The sequence below is a fragment of the Lycorma delicatula genome, chromosome 12, assembly GCF_047948215.1.
Source record: "Lycorma delicatula isolate Av1 chromosome 12, ASM4794821v1, whole genome shotgun sequence".
Taxonomy (NCBI): Eukaryota; Metazoa; Arthropoda; class Insecta; order Hemiptera; family Fulgoridae; genus Lycorma; species Lycorma delicatula.
The window spans coordinates 71,099,559-71,113,885 of NC_134466.1; the positions used below are offsets into that span (position 1 = coordinate 71,099,559).

At 30.5% G+C, this 14,327-nt stretch overlaps 1 protein-coding gene across 2 annotated transcripts in view; it reads left to right on the top strand.

Moving 5' to 3' along the window:
• Positions 1-13,248, top strand: part of LOC142333118 (putative multidrug resistance-associated protein lethal(2)03659) — a 229,813-nt gene extending 216,565 nt beyond the window's left edge. For both annotated transcript variants that reach the window (XM_075380037.1, XM_075380038.1), the window contains exons 26-28: positions 776-905; positions 1,689-1,799; positions 8,838-13,248. In XM_075380037.1, the coding sequence (XP_075236152.1) occupies positions 776-905; positions 1,689-1,799; positions 8,838-8,879 (283 nt within the window). In that variant the 3' untranslated portion in view covers positions 8,880-13,248. The remainder of the gene's footprint in view (positions 1-775; positions 906-1,688; positions 1,800-8,837) is intronic.
• The last annotated feature ends 1,079 nt before the right edge of the window (positions 13,249-14,327 follow it).

Genomic DNA, 14,327 nt, shown 5'->3' on the forward strand with positions numbered 1-14,327 from the left:
AAGTATTAATATATCTCTTTATAACTTAAAAAAATAAGGGCTTTTGTAGTTGTCAATAAATGGAAATATTCCCAGTTTATATTATCGTTTATATTTTCCACTTGTCATTTTCAATAAGTGTTTTCAGTCCTTACATACTTTATGACAAGTTTAAAAAATAAGAGAAACTTGAACAGGATACAGTTTTAACAGCAAAACATATTGAGTTCATCATATTCTTTGTTTAATGTTTTTAGAACAGAAAATAAACTGTAATATTCATATAATGTCTTTAAAATGATTGTTTTCATGTAAAAGATTGGTGAAATCTTTTTACATGATTTTGAAGTTTAAATAATGTATTGCATGTCTTTGATCTGTAATTATCCATGTTAATAAACAGAATAAACGGGAATAATTATACATAAACTTTTTGAGGAAATTGTGTAAGAAGTGATAGTTATTTTGGTTATAATTATTATTAATATTTTACATAGAGTGGCATATGTATTGTATGAGTTTTTGTAGTTAAGGAAGTAATTAGAGATGGTAATTTGTCATCGTAAAGTATTTTCTAAATGTTTCTATCTAACAGTCAATGTTGCCTCTAGCTGAAAAAATTTTACAATTTCAATTTGTTAAAAGAGTATTACAATTTTAAGGTTATTGTTGTATTTTATTTATTTATTTTTTTTTTTCATGAAATTTACATAAAACATATAAGTAATAGAATTTATATGATAGTTTTAGTTTTACAATAATTTAAATTGTTTTTGATGAAGTTTTAAAATTTCAGAACGGATGCACTTATTCAACTTACTATTAGGAGAAAATTCTCAGAATGTACAATGCTTACAATAGCACATAGATTGAACACTGTGATGGATTCTGATAAAGTGCTTGTTATGGATGCCGGTTGTCTTGTTGTAAGTACTTAAATTATATTACATTCTGATATTGTAAGTGAATTTTTATAAATATAATCTATGACATTTTTGTTTTGTTTCAGATAAATTTTACTGAGGCAGGTTTGTTTCTGTTGTAGATTTAATTTTTTTATTATAATATTTGGCTATGAAAAATATTTTCTGAATAAACTGCTCCTTGCAATCAATCAGGATTAATTTAATTTACTGCTTTTGCTCTCATCAGTGTTTGTAGCAAGTTCAGATTTATACATATGTTATGTATATTATTATTATGCTTTTACGGCCAACATGGGACCACTTAAGTCAATTTTAGTTAGATCTTTTCTGAGAAAAGCGTGTTATTTTACTCTTCCGAGCTGCACCAGTATTTCTTCATCCGTTCAGAACTTGCTTTCTTTTCTTCATCCGTAAACACCCTCTTCGTTGTATTTTGTCGTTTGTCTGTCTTTTGTTTAAATCTAATGCTTTTGTCTTTTAGCTTTGTAATTTTTCCAGTTTTATTCTGTAGGTCAGTCAGGGAAATTCCCAATTCTTTCATATCTTCTCTAATTTCTTTGATCCATCCTACTTCTAGCTTTTGGAACCAGAGCTTTTCAATGATATTTCTTGACAGTCTTGTTTCCGGTGTCCTAGAGAGCTGCACCATGCCAGTCAAATGACTGAAGGCAAAAAAAGTATAATTCATCCTTTCCTTACTGGTATCATGGACATCTGATAATATTTTGAAAGTCATAAGTATTTTATTTATAAAATTATTATGTTAGTTTCTTTTTGTTTTAGGAATTTGATCATCCGTACATCCTTTTGAAGAATAAGGAAGGGTTCCTTTACAGAATGGTAGAACAAACAGGGAAAGCTACAGCTGAAACTTTATTTAATGTTGCAGCTGCTGTAAGTAAAATTTAATTGATTATAATTGTTATTGTTAGTAATAATCTTCTTCTTTTTTTTTTTGGCCAACTGTCAGGTTAGTTTTATGCAGTTAGACAAGCTGTGTACATATAAATATAGATGTTCTTATTTCAGTTTATGTTAGCTTCTGAAATAACATTACCACTTATTGTTACACAGATAAGCGTGAGTAAAACTTACATACAAGTAGTTTTAAACATAATTATGAAAGTACAGTAAATTAATTAATTTGTTTCTGAAAAGTGATCGTGAATCAAGTTCTTACATTCACACCCAAATAATTAAATATACTATTCTGTATTTAATTACTTGATAGCTGAATTCTATCGTTCTACATTGTACAAAAACATGTTTACATGGTTTATTGTGCCTTTAAATCTAAGCATGCTCTCTTTTTCTCTGGCTGTATACAAGCACAATAGGATATAATTACACTTGAGGTTCTTCTTTTATCTACATTAAAAATCAAATTAGCTGAATATTTTCCTGCTTCTATTATTATAACTAACAAATAAGGATAATTTCTAGTGGCTGAAACTTCTGTACCGCAACTTTGCTTTGTTTTTTATGTTGTTCAGTGCATCTGATCTATACTGAAATAGGGTGTAGAATTATGGCTACTTATAATTACCTATGGGTGTAGAATTACCTTGTAGCAATAATTATATTATCATTAAATGAAAGTGTTTATAAATGTTGTGTGCAAGTTATTTGAGAGATCTATGTCCATTATATTATCTTCTAAAGATCTCAAACACAATAATAGTAATTACCGTTCTTCAATTTTTTGAAGTGACTGCTAATTTCCTTTTTCTTCCAGTTTATGAATAAAACATTTCATACCTGCAAAAACCTGTTAATTATCCTTATTGTACTAGTAATTTATTTGATAAAAGTTAATACTGATGATGAATATAAATTAATATAAATTGTAAGTATATAAAAGTAAAATTAAGTAGTAAGTAAATTGTCAGTTTATAAATTGTATACAGAAATGATTACATAAATTCTTGATTAAAATGTCTAGATAATTTTTGTAAAAAGGGTTCAGTAAGTCAGGCAACATATCAAAAACAGTATTGTCACATGTTACTGGTTTAAACAAAGAATACATATTAAGTGATTACACCCATTTAAATTCTTTTTAATGCAATTTATTTAATTTTAGTATCTTAAAATCTACAAAATAAATAAATATATATCAAAAACAATTATTCTGATTATACTATGAAATTTCCAATAACTAATAAACTTTATATAAGAATTGTTAATTTCTCCTATTTACAAAAGGAAAACTAGCATATAATTTTACCACTGAATTTGCCCCTGTTCAAAGTGAACTAATCTAACTGAACAGCTTGTCATACTTGACTGCTGAATGGATACCGTCACATTTTTGTTGCATTAGGAATATGCTTGTGAAGCATGTTCTCCCATTCATCAGCCCTTGACAGAATTTATATACTCCAGGCATAGGCCTTTTCCTGACATAACATCATCCGATCCATTCTCGTTGTAGATGCAAGTGTAATGGTCTCAAAACATCCATTTTCCAAAATTTCTGTACTGTTCAAGAAATTCTTTACTTGTTTCTCTTTGTTATTGTTTCCGGATTTTTATTTTTTTGGATTTTTTTTTTTGTTTTACATTCTTAATATATCCTCTTTTCCTTATCCTTATATTTTGCATTACTAGAAACATTTCTGTGCATCACAATGTTTTATATACTATAAATCGATAGTATATTCTGACTCATGTAAAAAATACTGTATTAGGATATAAAATACCCAGAAAGTGAAATTTCAAAGCTATTTTGAAATGTAAGAATATTCATTGGAAGGAAGAGGCAAGTTTGGATTAGAAGGAAGTACAGATAATATTTTGTAGTACTTTTACAAGAATACATGAATGGAGACATATCTCTTTTTATGTGTGACCTATTAATTATTTATTTTTAGAAAATTAAGGGGTCATTATGAGTTGGTTGTTACAGCGAGTAATCAAAAATTGAGGATCTACTATAACTTATGTTTTTATTGATAGTATTAGTTCAGAAAAAAAGTGATAAAATTATCACATTTACTGCCATATGCAAATGCATATGGCAGTAAATGTGATTATGAAAGTAGTTATGAACAAGATATAACCTTTTCTAGCATTGCTATTGGGAATTGGAATCAATATAATACAGAATTTATAAGACATAACACCTTTTTGTTTGTGTTCAATAATAATGGCATCTTTTGATAATATAAATAAGCTTTTAAACTTAATATTGTTCTGCTTCATACTTATTAATGTATATATATATATTTTTTTTTTTTGACTGGTTTGATGCAGCTCTTCAAGATTCCCTATCTAGTGCTAGTCGTTTCATTTCAGTATACCCTCTACATCCTACATCCCTAACAATTTGTTTTACATATTCCAAACGTGGCCTGCCTACACAATTTTTCCCTTCTACCTGTCCTTCCAATATTAAAGCTACTATTCCAGGATGCCTTAGTATGTGGCCTATAAGTCTGTCTCTTCTTTTAACTATATTCTTCCAAATGCTTCTTTCTTCATCTATTTGCCGCAATACCTCTTCATTTGTCACTTTATCCACCCATCTGATTTTTAATATTCTCCTATAGCACCGCATTTCAAAAGCTTCTAATCTTTTCTTCTCAGATACTCCGATCGACCAAGTTTCACTTCCATATAAAGCGACGCTCCAAACATACACTTTCAAAATCTTTTCATGACATTTAAATTAATTTTTGATGTAAACAAATTATATTTCTTACTGAAGGCTCGTTTCGCTTGTGCTATTCGGCATTTTATATCGCTCCTGCTTCGTCCATCTTTAGTAATTCTACTTCCCAAATAACAAAATTCTTCTACCTCCGTAATCTTTTCTCCTCCTATTTTCACATTCAGTGGTTCATCTTTGTTATTTCTACTACATTTCATTACTTTTGTTTTGTTCTTGTTTATTTTCACGCGATAGTTCTTGCATGGGACTTCATCTATGCCGTTCATTGTTTCTTCTAAATCCTTTTTACTCTCGGCTAGAATTACTATATCATCAGCAAATCGTAGCATCTTTATCTTTTCACCTTGTACTGTTACTCCGAATCTAAATTGTTCTTTAACATCATTAACTGCTAGTTCCATGTAAAGATTAAAACGTAACGGAGATAGGGAACATCCTTGTCGGACTCCCTTTCTTATTACGGCTTCTTTCTTATGTTCTTCAATTGTTAGTGTTGCTGTTTGGTTCCTGTACATGTTAGCGATTGTTCTTCTATCTCTGTATTTGAACCCTAATTTTTTTAAAATGCTGAACATTTTATTCCAGTCTACGTTATCGAATGCCTTTTCCAGGTCTATAAACGCCAAGTATGTCGGTTTGTTTTTCTTTAATCTTCCTTCTACTATTAATCTGAGGCCTAAAATTGCTTCCCTTGTCCCTATACTTGTCCTGAAACCAAATTGGTCTTTTCCTAACACTTCTTCCACTCTCCTCTCAATTCTTCTGTATAGAATTCTAGTTAAGATTTTTGATGCATGACTAGTTAAACTAATTGTTCTGTATTCTTCACATTTATCTGCCCCTGCTTTCTTTGGTATCATGAGTATAACACTTTTTTTGAAGTCTGATGGAAATTCCCATTTTTCATAAATATTACACACTAGTTTGTATAATCTATCAATCGCTTCCTCACCTGCACTGCGCAGTAATTCTACAGGTATTCCGTCTATTCCAGGAGCCTTTCTGCCATTTAAATCTTTTAATGCTGTCTCAAATTCAGATCTCAGTATTGTTTCTCCCATTTCATCCTCCTCAACTTCCTCTTCTTCCTCTATAATACCATTTTCTAATTCATTTCCTCCGTATAACTCTTCAATATATTCCACCCATCTATCGACTTTACCTTTCGTATTATATATTGGTGTACCATCTTTGTTTAACACATTATTAGATTTTAATTTATGTACCCCAAACTTTTCCTTAACTTTCCTGTATGCTCCGTCTATTTTACCAATGTTCATTTCTCTTTCCACTTCTGAACACTTTTTTTTAATCCACTCTTCTTTCGTCAGTTTGCACTTCCTGTTTACAGCATTTCTTAATTGCCGATAGTTCCTTTTACTTTCTTCATCACTAGCATTCTTATATTTTCTATGTTCATCCATCAGCTGCAATATATCGTCTGAAACCCAAGGTTTTCTACCAGTTCTCTTTATTCTGCCTATGTTTGCTTCTGCTGATTTAAGAATTTCTTTTTTAACATTCTCCCATTCTTCTTCTACATTTTCTACCTTATCTTTTTTACTCAGACCTCTTGTGATGTCCTCCTCAAAAATCTTCTTTACCTCCTCTTCCTCAAGCTTCTCTAAATTCCACCGATTCATCTGACACCTTTTCTTCAGGTTTTTAAACCCCAATCTACATTTCATTATCACCAAATTACAGGCGCTATCAATGTCTGATCCAGGGTAAGTTTTGCAGTCAACGAGTTGATTTCTTAATCTTTGCTTAACCATGATATAATCTATCTGATACCTTGCAGTATCGCCTGGCTTTTTCCAAGTGTATATTCTTCTATTGTGATTTTTAAATTGGGTGTTGGCAATTACTAAATTATACTGTGCAAAACTCTATGTCGGTCCCCTCTTTCATTCCTTTTGCCCAGCCCATATTCACCCACTATATTTCCTTCCTTGCCTTTTCCAATGCTTGCATTCCAATCTCCAACTATTATTAAATTTTCATCTCCTTTTACGTGTTTAATTGCTTTATCAATCTCTTCCTATACACACTCTACCTCATCATCATGGGCGCTTGTAGGCATATAGACGTTAACAATTGTTGTCGGTTTAGGTTTTGATTTTATCCTTATTACAATGATTCTATCGCTATGCGTTTTGAAATACTCTATTCTCTTTCCTATCTTCTTGTTCATTATGAAACCTACTCCTGCCTGCCTATTATTTGAAGCTGAGTTAATTATTCTAAAATCACCTGACCAAAAGTCCCCTTCCTCTTCCCACCGAACCTCACTAATTCCTACTACATCCACATTTATCCTATCCATTTACCTTTTTAAATTTTCTAGCCTACCAACCTTTTTTAAACTTCTAACATTCCAGGCTCTGACTCGTAGAATGTTATTTTTTAATTTTCTGGTGACCCCTTCCTTAGTAGTCCCCACCCGGAGATCCGAACAGGGGACTAGTTTACCTCTAGAATATTTTACCAAGGAAGACGCCTCCATCATTGCTATATGAAAATACAGAGAGCCACATTTTCTTGGAAAAAAAGCAGCTGTAGTTTTCCATTGCTTTCAGCTCCGCAGTACTCAGAGGACTGAGTGATGTTGATATGGCCGTTTAAGTCATTCTGACTCACGTCCCTAACAACTACTGAAAGAGCTGCTGCCCTCTTTCAGGAATCATTCCTTAGTCTGGCTCTCAACAGATACCTCTCCGATATGGTTGCACCTTCGGTCCAGCAACTCTGTATCCCTGAGCACTCAAGCCCCCTCACCAACGGCAAGGTCTCATGATTCATAGAGGAGGATATAAATAATATTGTATGAATAAAGTAATGAGACTAGTTTTTTTGCAGTCAAAGTGGCAACACTGTAAAGTTACTAGTAAACTTATGGTTATATGAACAGATGATTCATATTAGGTATTAATATTTTTAGTCTATTGTTGCCACGTGAGATATGTACAAACTTTTCTTGAAATAAGTTTTTGTTGTGCATTACAAAAATGAGTGATATTATTTATGAGCAGCATTGTACAATCATGTTCTGTATTAAACTCGGTGAGAATACTACTGAAACTTTTTCAAAATTGAAAAGGGCTTATGGAGGTGACACTCTGTCATGAGCCTAAGTTTTTAGGTGGTTTAAAGCATTTTCAGATGGTCAGGAATCAATTCCACGCTTTGGAAGATTGTTAATGTGTAAAAGTGATGAAAATGTTGTGCGATTTGGAGAGTTGATACGGTACGACCAGTGATTAACTGTCAGAATGATTGCAGAACAATTGTATTTGAACCACACTACAGTCGGTCAAATTTTGACAAACGAATTGGACATGAAAAAAGTTTGTGCAAAATTGGTCTTTAAAAACCTTATTGTTGAACAGAAAAACAACAGGGTATGCCGTGATTTTCTAGGGCGAATTGAAACTGATCCTTATTTTCTAAAAAATGTTAGTACTGGTGATAAATTTTGGATATTTGAGTATGACCCAGAAACAAAACGCCAGGGCACTTCGGACTTTCCACGTCCCAAAAAAGGAAAAAATGAGCAAATCAAAAATCAAAACCATGCTAATTTGTTTGATAGTAATGCTATTGTCCATAAGGAGTTTTTGCTTATGGGGCAAAACTTCATAATTTTCTTTCTTAATCCTTATATTGATTTACAGACTGTAAATCAATATGTTTACTGAAAAATTCTTGAAAGACTGTGGAAAAGAGTTGCCTGTGTGAGACCAACCATCAAAGACAACTGGTTGCTGCATCAAGACAATGCACCCTGTCACATTACACTCTCAATTAATGAGTGTTTGGCAAAGCAAAACATTCCTGTAGTTCCTCAACCACCTTATTCACTTGACTTGAGCCCCTGCAAATTTTTCCTGTTCCTGACTTTAAAAAGTACCTCAAAGGACACCATTTTGGAAAAGTAGAAAACAAAAAAAAATAACCGACCATGTGAAGGATATTCTGGTTTCTGATTTCCAACACTGTTATGAAGAGTGGGAAAACTGTTTGAAGCATTGCTTGGCTTCCCAAGGGAAATATTTTAAAGGTGTTAGAGTCCATGTATAAATGGATTGTAAATAAAAAGTTTTTCTGAACCAGTCTCATTACTTTATTTACAGATCTTGTATGTATATATAATCTATGCAAGTGTTATATGGAAACATTCTTTACTGTTGTGTGAACCTCATATGTAACAGTTTATTTGTCTGTTTGCTTATGTTAATTGTTTTTTGTTTTTTTTTCAGAACTACAGACAATTTATAGATGATCCTGAAGTTTCTTCATAGAAAAAAAATAATAAGTAAAAAATTATATGTATTATTTTGATATCTACTTATTGTTATTAATGCATTCCTCTGAAATGATGGAAGAATTAAATACTGTACTTAAAAAAAAAGTGAAACTATTACTTAATATGTTGTTCTATTTATTGTACTTTAAGTACTTAAAAGAGAAAATATTGGCTTTAATTACTGTTTACCGAAAAGCTTTGTTAAAATGTACGTATTATTAAACTTTTAGTTAGAAAAAAAATCTGTGTTAATTATGTTGTGATGTTGTCATAGTAAGAATAATTGTAATGTTCTTAAATATGTTTTATATGTATGTTATATCTGGTGCCAGATTTACAGAATCCATAGGGTATAAAAACAGAGCACAAAATTTATAAGAAGCACTGGTTGAAGAATTCATCCCTACAAAGATGTATATTGCAGTCATGAATATATTATTCGTTAGTATATTTAATTTCATAATTTTTATGGATTTTTACGCATACAAGAGTGCTTTAAGGTAGTTTTAAGTAAAGAAAATGTTATTGAAGGCCATTGGCTTCAGCCATTCCTGAAACTTGGTACAGCGTTTGTGACAATCCATTTTATAAAAAGTTACAATTTTTCTATTTTAATTTTAAAAATATTAATTCTCTTGGTATTTTATGTTTAAAAGTGGTTAACTGTTAGCAGTAATTTTTTTTTAAAGTTATCCAACCAGATCTAAGTTTTATTACCATAAAATAAATCAGTTCTGTCTGTATTGTAAATTAATATACTTTATACTGTTAAGATTTATTTGTATTCATCATCACTTTATAAATATTATAAAGATATTTGTTTAAATAAGGTATATATTAAAAAACTAGCAACTGCATCTCCTTTTGTTGGTAGAATCCCAAAAGGCTTTCTTCTTTTTACCCCACCCACTTAAAACTATGCAGGCCCTAACACTAGCTGTTTACATCAGAAGGGTTGTCTCTTCACATCATAATGCCTCTTCCGGACCAGACTAACTCACTAGAACGCACCAGGTCATCCACCTGACCGTCCTAACAGACCTCAGCAGAATGTGTTGAAATGCTTAGCTTAAAAAAAATTTAATACCAATAATTGTATGGGATGCAGTTGACAAATAAAGGAATTCCAGCTAATCAATAAGCATAACAGCAACAAAACCTAGTAGCAGTGCAGCAATAACAGGTAATAATTTCATAGTTAATAGTCTATTTGTGGATAACTGTAACTACAATTTCTATTCATTTACTGTTAAACAATAGCTATTACCTATTAAAGCAAAATAGATAAATTAGACAGGTTCGCTTCTTTATGAATTACACACTCGGTTCAGATTATCATGTCTAAACTCAATCGACATAAAAATTATTTAAAAAAAGAAGAAACTTCACACTTCCCATACAACTTATCTACTTATAACTGTTTTAAAAAGAGAATAAACAGTAAGTTAATGTTTAAATATTATTTGATACAACTGTTATTTATTATAGTTTAAAATTATATAAAACACTTGAAAACAATAATTATATATCCAGATGTTAACGTTATATGATGGAGAAATAAATCACTCCTATTCAGCTTAAAAGAACCAAAGATCTTAACTAAAAATAAAAGGAAATTAGCCTAGCAGTGCTTTTACCTACAAAAACACTAATATAAGCTTCTTTTCAAAGAATAATTTTAAAAAAATTTGATAGTCCTAAGTAGTTAACTTAATTTGTAATTAAAAGAGAGAACCTCAGCTGCCATTCCTGGAGTTATTCACTGGTATTAAATTTTTTATTATTCCAATATAGTGTTTGAATATTTCAGTCTTTGTATTAAAAATACATTATATCTTTTGTAGACAAATGCAAGACAACTTGGCTGTCTTGAGATTAATAACTGAAATTTCTATAAAAGTTTTATCAAACTAAAAACATAAAATAATTTCTGTAAGTTTTATTTATTCTTTATTTATATGATTTATTTTATTGTTATATAAGTAATAAATGCAAATTTAAAAGTTGCTTTCAGCTCTTCAAAAAACTCACATTTCAGTTTAGTTTGTTGAAAAATTAACTGATCTCAGTTATGGGTTATTAATATGACCCATAATAATATTATGGGTTTACATTATATAATTATTATCACAATTAAGACCCGTGAATATTATTAATTGTCACATGAATGATCTTAATTATCACATATTTATATTATGTGATTTATGCATTATTTGAAGTACAATTACTACTTCAGATTAAATTTGTTTACTTCTCTAATTTCTTTTATTGTGCTTAGTCAGTCTGTATGTTACCTGATTGCTCAGATAACCTAATTTTCAAATTTCCAGGAATATAAAGAGTGATAAAAAATTTATACAGCCGGGATAGTCTGGTACTAATTTGGGTGACACAAGATTTTTTTATTACTCAGCGTACTGATATCACCTGTGTGTGTTTTGTTATTCAGACCGTTACAAGAAAGATATATCCCAAAATATATGTTGTTTTATATATTTCAATAAGATTGAATTTTATCCTTTAAGCTTCAAGAATTCGCTTTACTAATTTTGATTGTTTACAGTTAACTATTCTCTTATAATATTTGTGTCATTTAATACAACAATTAATTACTGTGAATGCCAATATTTGACTATTACTGTGATTATTTGTTGAAAGATACAAGGGCAGTTCGAAAAGTAACCTCGGTTGGTTATAAATAAAACATAGTTGTAGGTAAATACATTTTATTATATACATCTTAAAACTACATCTTTCCTCCACTTTTCAACATAATTGCCATTTAAATTTAGGCGCTTATTGTACCTTGTCACTAACTTAGAAATGCTGGCTGCAAAAAAATCTCTCACCTGTTCCTTAGTTACGGAACTTACGGTAGCCTAACTTTCCCGTCACTATCTCGAACAAAACAGTCCTGAAAATTTGTGGGAATTCATTGGAAAGCTCTGAGGTAGTAAAATGTTGATTTTCATGCACTTCGGCATCAATCTTTTGAACTAGTTCATGATTGACTACAGATGGACCACTCCTTTCTTTGTCATGCATGTTTCTTCATCCACTTTTGAATGAATGAACGAACCCAATCGCATGCAACTTCTTTGCTCATAATCTCTGGTCCATACACAACACAAAGTTCCTGATGAATAACTGTCGCTGAATATTGTTTTCCGTTAGAAATCTTATAACAGTGCATACTTCACACTTCGTGGGGTTTTCTATTGCAGCGCACATTTTAACCAGCCACCGAAAATCAACGAGCGATCACATGACCTTGCTACTGCCATGGCTGGATGCTGACTGGCCTCCCGCACGTTTTTGTCTGTACAAAAACAGTAGTGCTACCCCCACTCCTTCCCGCATAGTAAGACAACAGAGGTTACTTCCCGAACTGCCCTCTTATTTCACTTCTGTGCTGCAGTGTCACATGAATGATCTTAAATATGATTTCAGCTACACCCACATACTATATTATTGTGGAATTTAGCTAAACATTGCTTATTTCTAAAGGCTATGTACTGACTCCCATCCATACACATTGTTCAATGTTAGATAAATATAATTCCCTGGATATAGTATTTTTCCACCATTTATCACATATTGCTATAAAGCGCCAGGTTATATTTGTAGAATAATAAATAATTAATACCAACGATAGACATTACTGTTTTCAATCGTTAAATAAACATTTACTGTCCTTAAAGTAGCTTCGAAATACCAAAGTTGTAATATGATTCAGCTAAACTGGTGATTTCTGAGAAAAAAATCATCGATTTCACTGTTAAACTTTGACATGTTGACAATTAATATGTTATCTTTCAAAATAAATCTTGGTTTGTCATTTACAAAAAAAAATAATAATAATAAATTATTAAATAACTAATAAATAAGTCTTTGTTTAAATAATATTTTTTATTTTTATTGAAGTAACTTTTCTGTAATTCAAAAGAATTATGTAAAAATATCAAACAGTAAAAACGTATAATACAAATTAGTATTAATAATGTTTGTAATTAAATTAATCAATATATTTTTTATTTTTGAAAACTTTTGTAATTCTGTGCTTAGATCTGGGTAACAAAACACTGACTGCAATATGGTGGTGTAAAATGTTGCATCATTACTTTTGGTTTAATAATACTGATGTGGCCTTCCTGTTGAATGTTAATACATTTTTATATTATTTAATTACAATTTAGTAATTGTTTAATTATTATCTTTTAATAATTATAATTAATATCATTATGTATTGTTGTTCCTTTCTTTTTAATTTACATGTTATAATAGCATAATTTGTAAGTAATGTTTAATTATACATGTGAAGTGTACAATTATTGTAATGAATAAAAATATATTTCAATTATAAATATCTTTATTTACCGTTGTAATTAATTTATATAGGAGGATTGTAAAGTCCCTGAATTTTTTTTTAAGTAGTATTTTATTTTTTTGTAACAAGTTTACTTCAGAGTACTCTACTTTTGACGACCGATTCAATGTTTTTCCTATAAATGAAACTCTTCTAGAAATGTTGAACTGTGATGTAGTTGTTGAAAAAGCTCTTCAGCTTTTTCTTTTTCATCTTGTTGACACAGCAAACATTTCTCTTCTTTAGTGATATGTGAGGAAAAAAATTTGCATGTCATGATGTAAGCTGGTAAAAGAGGATGAGGAATTTCTTATTGTTCTTTTTTCCAAAATCTCTGTAGACTTAAGGCTATTTTACACTAAGGACTATCATGTTGTTACGGTGAAGGATACAATCACTGTCGCATTACAGATTTGGTAATTTTCAGAACTACGGATCATTCTTTGCCAATATTTAGGGAATTGTCTATATTACCGCTACGTTATTTATATGTTTATAAAGTAATGAAAATTTTCTTTATCAGAAGCGGTCATAGAGATAGTATGATAACCGAGTACGAACTTAGATGTAAAAGGAATGTGTATGTCCCCAGAGCAAATAAAACGAGTTATATGAAGTTCTTTTCAAGTACTGCTCCTAGATTGTATAACATACTTCCTAATCATATAAAGCCCTGTAGGAACCTAAACACCTTCTTAATGCTACTAAGACGATGGCTAATTAATATTGATGACGCTGAAAGTTACATTCCATGTAATTACATGATTTATGATTACATATATAATTAATTATAATCCATTATACTATTAGTCTTAACATAGTAATAGATTTTTTACATATATAACTTACAGGTAGCATTGGATGAAAGGTTTATTAGTAAACATAAATATTTGATGACGATTGATCTTCTCTATACTTAACTGCAGAAAAGATGAGTTTCCACCAAAGTAAATTATGAATTGAACCAAAACTAATTCTCCTATATAAGATAAAACCGTTTACTTTTTCCCCTTACTCTAACTAAAAAGATTAATAGAAAAGGGATGGTGCCACAAAACGAGCAAGACCCTTGTGGAC